This window comes from Xyrauchen texanus, chromosome 11 (genome assembly GCF_025860055.1).
Source record: "Xyrauchen texanus isolate HMW12.3.18 chromosome 11, RBS_HiC_50CHRs, whole genome shotgun sequence".
NCBI classification, from domain to species: domain Eukaryota; kingdom Metazoa; phylum Chordata; class Actinopteri; order Cypriniformes; family Catostomidae; genus Xyrauchen; species Xyrauchen texanus.
Genome location: NC_068286.1, coordinates 3,496,230 through 3,504,521, shown reverse-complemented (window position 1 = coordinate 3,504,521; position 8,292 = coordinate 3,496,230). Strand labels below are relative to the sequence as shown.

At 35.2% G+C, this 8,292-nt stretch overlaps 1 protein-coding gene across 1 annotated transcript; it reads right to left on the bottom strand.

The window, feature by feature from the left end:
• Nucleotides 1–398: 398 nt before the first annotated feature.
• On the bottom strand, nucleotides 399–4,396 carry LOC127652022 (GTPase IMAP family member 9-like). Its single transcript, XM_052138086.1, has 3 exons — nucleotides 4,261–4,396; nucleotides 3,828–3,860; nucleotides 399–3,279 (listed from the first exon to the last, which is right to left on the bottom strand). The coding sequence occupies exons 1-3, from the start codon at nucleotides 4,394–4,396 to the stop codon at nucleotides 2,531–2,533; spliced, it is 918 nt and encodes a 305-aa protein (XP_051994046.1). The 3' UTR covers nucleotides 399–2,530.
• Nucleotides 4,397–8,292: the final 3,896 nt, after the last annotated feature.

Sequence of the window (8,292 nt, the reverse complement as noted above, 5' to 3'; positions counted from 1 at the left end):
AGTTTTGGTTTCTGTGGTTTTGGGGAGAAATGATAAATGGCGGTATTGGAAGTCAGGCAAAAGGAGAGTCTGTAATTATGCTGTTACAGATTCCAATGGAGCAGCTTGACAGCATTTATTTAGGGTTATGTTCAACATAATGTCTGTGGACCACATTTGTGGCATGATGTCAACAAATTATGAAAACCTCAGCATCTTTACATGACACTATGTAGAATATATTACTGTTACTAACAACTGGACATTTCTGACACATGTGAAACTTTTATTTGAATAAAATATACAGAGTCAAGCATAATTTACAAACTATAAACTAACAGACATTAAAATAAAATAAAACAAATAAATTTCTGATGTGTTTCTCTATTATAATGATCAAAATAAACTCAGCAGAGGTAATACACAGAAAAGAGAAAAACAGTCATGCTTAAAGGTGCAGTATGTAAGATTCACAAAGCCTTGTTATTAGTGACACCTGTGGCCGTTAATTGAACTGCAGCAGCACCTGTTGCTCGCGCTCCTGCGCACACTCCAATGGCACGCGAGCATCGACCAAAACAAGTATGTAACGTACAAAGACGCTGAACGTGATTCACCAACATCAGGCTGACTGATGAGGGAGCATAATTAAAATTACACAGTTATGATTGTTTAACTACAAACTTTGAGACTAGACTAAAACTACTTATCAGCTAACATAGCGTACTGATACACACATACAGCTTACATACTAACTATACCAGACAGTTACTGTTGCACTATTGTATGTTTTGTATGTCATATGTTCTACTACAAATAAGAAACCAGCGTTTTTGCTTAAATTTATCCTGTACTCCTGACTTTAAATATAAAGAGAATATCGTTGAAATTATTATATCAAATTATGAAGCATGGTAGCTTGAAATTTGTCAGCGTTAGCAGGCAAGATCAAGTTAGCTAATATGACACAGATCAATCCTTATGGACTATATTTCACATGCTTTGCAGTTATGTAAGTTTACCTGTCCAATAAGAAGAACGCCAATTCAGAACGAATGTCCCTCCAGGAATGTAATGCCCTGCCGATGTTCACTCTAGTTTTCACTCGACCATGATCACGTTCCCGCTTAGCCAGATGGGATTCAGTAATCCATTTTTTTTTTTTTTTTTTTTGGCTTACTCAGAGATTGTGTAGGAGTCGGTGTTGTGCTGGATTCCATCTCTTTTGTAGACAGTTGTCACTGTTGAATAGCGGAAGAGATGCACTGAGCTCTCGGGAGCATAAACGTCACATTCTTTGGATTTTCCCGGCAAAAGCGACTCGCGCCCTTCGCATGAAAATCAGTCTACAGGCTTTAATAGGCAGCCTAGGAATTCAGCGAAGGGCTCATTTTGTAAGTTGTGTTACAAGCTGCTCACACTTTGGGGGGAAAAAAGGGGCGAATATTACATGAGAAATTTGACATATTGCACCTTTTAATCTACTGTATCTCTTGTGTTAATGCTTTGTGTTGGGGTTTGCAAAAAAATTGTAAATCATTTGAGAATCACAAATGACACATCCACTGGGATGATAAATAATGCAATATATATGATATTGATGATAAATAAAGTCTCTTTAGAGCAGGTGAAAGAATTATGTAAAGTATAATGTGATCAGCCAGAAAGTAAAATAATGCTTATTACACAACTTCACAAATATATATCTGATAATAGAATATTTATGAAGAGTACATCACATAAATAGACTAAAATAATTATGAGGCACAGAAATGATCCTTAAATAGTACCAAACTGCTTAAAGCTGAAGAACATTTTCATTGTTTAAATATTGAACTACATCCCGTCCTACTATGCAGAGACAACTTTAATTTCCATTTGTAGGTAAATGATATTGAAAACTGTAAACACTGAGTCCTGTAAAGATTCTTCTGTTTGTTTTACAGACACAATAACAATGACTCAGCCAATGGGATTAGTTGGGGGCGGGACTATCTCATTGATTGATCAATGGCAGAAGGGGCTAATTCAGACAGCTGATTTGAAAACCGTTCGGTGGCGCTTGTGTCTGTGAAATTACAAACTTTAACTTTAATCAAGTATCAAATATTGTAATTAGTAAATTGTATGAAATTAAAAACATCATGTGAAAACTTTCCCCAAACTAACATTCATGAAAAATACCCTCATCCTGACAAAAGATCTGTACAATTTTTGGTTAGAATCTACCTTCATTTTTCTACCTTGTCTGAATTTATACCAGTGATTTTATTGTGTTCACTTGTTCACCTAACAGCTCAAAATATGATCATATTGGAATTTGACTGTGAATGTTACATACAAATATTTGATATAATATATTGAGAACTAAGTGTTTGAAACAACATACAAAACTGCTGCAAGAGTTTTTGACTCAAAATCTAGAGTACCTACTCCAGAGACAACTTGTGAAATTGCCCTTGTGACAACTAGCCCCAGTTCCCCTGATGTAACATGATGTATTACTTTGGGGAGTTCAGTCATTTTATTATTTTTAGCATTTTTAGAATTTTTACATTTTCCTGAAAATAAAAAACATTCCTACACCAACTGCTGCCACAACTGCACCTCCTGCTGCTCCGATTGCTGCTGCTCCTAATGTTCCCACATCTCCTCCTCCAGCTGCTGCTCCTGAAAGACATTCTTCATGTTGGATTTTATCCTGAGTCTTCTTATAGTCCTGTTCAGTGTATCTCCTGCTTCCATTCGTCATCTTCAGTAACTCAATCTTTTTCAGAAGTTCAGTGACTTGAGAGCGATCTTCAGATTTGTTATTAAAAACATGATATCTTCCTGAACACTGTTTTAATACTGACTTCAGTGATTCGTGTAGACTCAGATATTCCTCAATTGGCTCCTGTAATTCCTCTCCATGAGTAAAGAGCACTAATGTGTGTTCTGAGGCCTTTTCTCCAAAGTTCTCTTCGATCCATTTCACAATGTTCATGTCCTCCTCTGTGATTAGTTTACTCAATTTGATCACCAGCAGAAACACATCAATACCACAATCTGTACAATCAAATATCTGCTCTATTTTACTTTGTGAATCTGAAGTCTTTATTGATTTATCAGAGAGTCCTATTGTGTCGATCACACGGATGTTTTGTCCATCTATTTCTGTACGTGATGCTTTACAGATCCTGGTCACAGCTCCAGGAGACAAATTCACTTCAAACTCATCTCTGCCCAGAATTGTGTTTCCTGAAGCACTCTTTCCTGCTCCAGTTTTACCCATCAGCACAATATTCAAATAATCTATTCCTGTGAATTTTAAATATACAATTATTAACTAAAAAATAATTTTATTGAGTTTTTCCTGTTTGCGTGTAAAGTATTAAAGCATGTTAACAAAGATTTTCCACCATACTGTATTTGAAAGTCAAATAAGACATGTCACTTTTAATGCACATATTGTAGAAGCTGTGTGAATGAAGAATTCAGAATCTCAGAAATTCAGAAACAGTGTTATCTCAAATTAAAAAATGAAAAATTATTGCTCAATCTTTTTTCTATTATTTTTTTAAATGTCCATTTTTGGTTGTTCTGGCTGTTGTGACATGACATTCAAATTCATTTTATATGAATTGTTACATTAAACAATATAAAAAGCTTTGCTAAAGTTTCTTGCAGTTTAAAGTTCAGTTGCTTCCATTGTATTTCACTTGAAATGATGAAGAGAGGCGTCATGATGAAGATTTGACATATGCAGCATATGGATGCCACAATGAGTTCTGGGCCACTAAAATATAAAGTTAAAAGACTTTCAAGAAATAGACTTGATAGAGGATGAGGAAATCTGTTGTACTTACTCATTTCAGCTTCTTTTGAAAATTCAGTTGAACCTACAGAATGGCACAAACATTGTATTAAAATTAAAAGAGTAGTTTTCTAAATGAATCTTGTTGAAGAAGAAGAAACAAAAATCACAAATGTATCTCAGATTCATCCATCTTTCAATCAATCCAATATTTCCACTGGCCTCGAATAAAACGAAACATGGACGATGTCCTAACAGCAGTGAGATTCATAGAAGTTTATAGCGGTGAAAATAATCCATGTCATCTGCCACATCAAACTTACTGTACGTTACCCAACATGCCAGAATCAATGAACTATTATACTGACATAATTACACCAAATCATTTTCAATCATTTCTTCATGTCTGCGTTATTATTAAAATGCAACATCCTCAAAGTGGGAGTCGTAATAAAACGTAATAATAACACAATATTCCCACTTACCTGTTAACAGCAGATCGTTTTCAACTTGTCTGTGCAACAGACGGCAGGTGAAGAGAAGCAGAACACAAAAAGCACCCAAACACACCCAACACACCCAAACACACCCAAACACACCAAACACACCCAACACACCCATTATTCTTGTCGGATTAGAGATATTTGAACAGGTTTGTTGACATTTGTTCATATTTATGTCTATGTGAAATACAGTGATGTGCATGCATTTACAACACTGCTACACATTAAATAATATAAATATGAAATTAAAAGAATAAGTATTTTAAACCTGTGTGTGTTTTATAGCACAGTAATAATGATGATGATGTGCCGTGTGTCAGTCATTATGAGAATTGTGAGATTCATTGCACTTCTGTATAAGATTGAACTTTAAAAATTCACATTTCAAAGTCAAATGCAGAAGAGCTGTCAATAATGACAAACAAGAAATATTAGTGTATATTTGTGATGACATCATTTAATATGCCTGAAATACTCCCAGACAAACTTATTTTACACTCACAGAACATCCACAACAGAGACTGATCTTTCATTTCTGATTCAACACATTTATTTACTTCAAATATTCCCACAAGACTGACAAACAGGACTATGATGGAGGAGGTCTAATGTAGATTCACTGTTACACTGACTGTTAATTATTATTATTTATTTATTTATTTAGTCTGACATACATTTACTTAAAACCTTCCTGATATCAGTCACCAGACGCGGAGAATTCCTGAACTAACAAAAACATTTTCAATATTTAATTCCTCATGTCAACAGTTTAATAAGTTGTTTGGTGGTTGATTGTTCATAAACTTAAAATAAAGTATTGTACATTTGAATAAAGTGTTTGTGTTTTTCTTTGGACATTATTTATCATGTTTCAGTGAAGAGAAGGGCACAGCCCTGTTCAATGCATTTGTTATGAAAATTATAATAACAAACCACAAAAGCATAAACAAACATACACACACCCTGAGGATTCCTGTAAATGTAGGATGTTCCTGTAATAAGCGATGTAATGTACTTTCAGTTTCACCTAAAAGGAACTTTATTTACAGTCAGATTGGTCATTTTAACAACTTATGATCATTTATATCATGTGTATTTAAAATAACAGCAACATTTGAATCTTGTTCGAGTTTTATGTTGAACAATAAATGCACTTTTATACTTCATGTCTTTATACACAAGAGTTTTCCCACAAAACACATGAATGGAAACAAGATTGAGCACATAGTTCAAATAATCTTCCTCATTTAGACTGTATGTTATTGTATTAGTATTAGACATTACATAATCCACTTATGACGCAAATCATGCACGCTCACTAAACAAAGAGCAATATAGAGTATATCTGTCTGAGATTTCTCTAGAAGCTACATCTTTATGACTAGATCCTCACACAGCAGCAATTTATAATGTGCTTTTACTTCCCAATATTCAGGCTGTTTGCAGGCCCATTCTCAGACATTCATCAGACAATGAACCTCTGCCAACCTCCACCAGACAGACACTTCAAATAACACCGCCAGCAGCTTCTTGCTCTCTTAAGGCGGTTGCACACTTTATGATTTATTATTGTCCTTTACGATTGTTGCTTGTAAGACTGCATGATATACATCATAACCGACTGTGGTCCCAATCGTCTCAATCAATGAATGTGGCTCAAGTTACGGGAATGTTGCGGAATAAAAGCAAAATGGTGAAATTTACCCACTACGGAGGAGCATTTCTTTCTTTCTCTAAAAGTCATGACATAAGCATTTCCATTGCTCCAATACCACACCATCACAACCATGAGTTAACATTTACAATAAAGATAGATTTCATCAAATAGGCCTATAATAAGACAGCGTGATCACAAATACAGAAAAGTAAAGATGTTGAGAATGAACGTGAGCCTAATAATGAGCTATCACAAGCCAATATTCATTGTGGAAATAAAAAGACTTGTGGCATGAAAAATTACAAAATAGGATGCAATAGAGAAGCGGAAAATCTCATCTGGCCGTCGTAATAGCAGTCACACTATATACGGCTACGATACAAAATTTCAGACTCTGTCCAAATTTCATCAGCGGCTGAAGATCATTGCAAAGGTTATTAATTGGTCGTCTGTGAACATGTCACACTAAACACTGATTTTGCCCTGCGATAAGAGAAATACATTAGGATTCCCAAAATTGGTCTCAGGCGGCAGAATCGTGACCAAAATCGTACAGTGTGCACCCGTCTTTAGAATGGACTTGACAGAGAATAAACAACTACCATCTGTGGCCTATGCCAGTCAGACAGCGATTGACACTTCATTGACCACTGCATTGGCCTGCATCTTCAGTCAATTCTGGACACTCTACAAAGACTCTTAATCAATATCCTTACAATTAAATCATCATTACATCATTAAACACTGCACTAATGTCATATTGACAGCGAGGAAAGCAAACTAGCATTTGGAGAAAAGCCATTGTGTCCTATGTGATTTGATGTCTGGTTAAACACTTGGTTGTTGTTTGTTTTCTCAAGTTATAATAATACAGTTTTTAACACAGCAATACAAATGTTCATTTCATTCAAGCATTGCATGCTACCAAAAGTCTGACCATGAAAAATGTGACTGTCAAAAGATGTTGCTGCTCATCAGGTACTTTATGGAAATAATGAGGGCAGTAAGAGGAAATATTGTGAGGAACATTGAAAGATCCTTTTTTCAGATTATTTTCCCAAACATCACTGTATAGCAGTTTATTTACTTCTCCCTGCACTTTTGCATAGGTTTCATTAAAACAATGATTAGAATGAATATTATTGTAGAATAATCATTTTTTAGATGGTATAATAATCATTCTTAGATATCAAAATACTTATATGAGTTTCTAGGCCTTTGTGTGAGCCAGGAGAGAGCATATGAGGTTACTAAAAGTGTTGATGCTGCAGAGAACACAAAGAATGGTATACAACCTTGAAATACAGGATGTACTTCTTTAATCAGTTATTATATGAATGGTGTCTTGTATTCTTGCAGCTGGTGTTTTGCTGTTTCTGTTAATTAGTAGTATTCTGACATATATCTTTGGTGTATTTCCTTTATGCTGACACGTATCTCTAAAATATATGGTGTGTCTCATTAAAATACAGGATGCACTTCTTATGAAAACACTTTTAATAAGTTAGATATCTCTTATATGATATGTTTCTGGCATGGTGTTTTACCCTGATGAGTTAAATATCTTTGGAGCTTGTATTTTCTTTCATTAATCAAATGATACTGTGTATGAACAAACAAGGCCGCCTCATTATGAGGGTACACTGAAATGTAGGGCAAAGGTAAAAGGTATGTGATGGGGACATGGCTGTTTGTATCATACACAGGTGTTTCTAAAATTGATGCTCTTTTACCATGAACTATGACTTATGTAAAAATAAGTGGAGTTACCAGTTGATGTATGTTTTCTTTTTAATAGATAGGCGGGGGATTTTCCACCAATATTTAATTAATGAAGGAGATAAAACATATTGGTGGCGAGGGAAAGAAACAAGGCAGTGACCTTGTTAGTCAGAGATAGTGGGTAACAAGATAACAAAAAGGTATATAACTGAGAACTTAGGAGGATAGAGTCAGAACGGACAGCTGGCCGGTCTCATGTTTGTTGGTGTTCAATAAACTACAATTTTGGCATCTGGAACTCAAGACTCCGAGAGTTTTCTTACAACTTAGAGAGATTCATCGCGATATTCCACGACAATATCAGGATACGTTTTTTTACTGAATAACACATTTATCATTGCACAGAAACTTTGAGCCTCCAATGATGAGAAACATACAACAGCCAACACAAGCTTATCCCATGTTTAAATACTCAGACTATGTCTCAGTAACTATGTTGTGGGAACAATATCCAATGATTGAATGGTAAAAAAAAAACATTGTTGTTGTTGTTGATTTTTTAAAACGTGTCTACGACGGCAAGGAACAAGTCACTCTAGTGGCTCCCTATTGGGCCTCCCGGGCTTGGTTCTCGG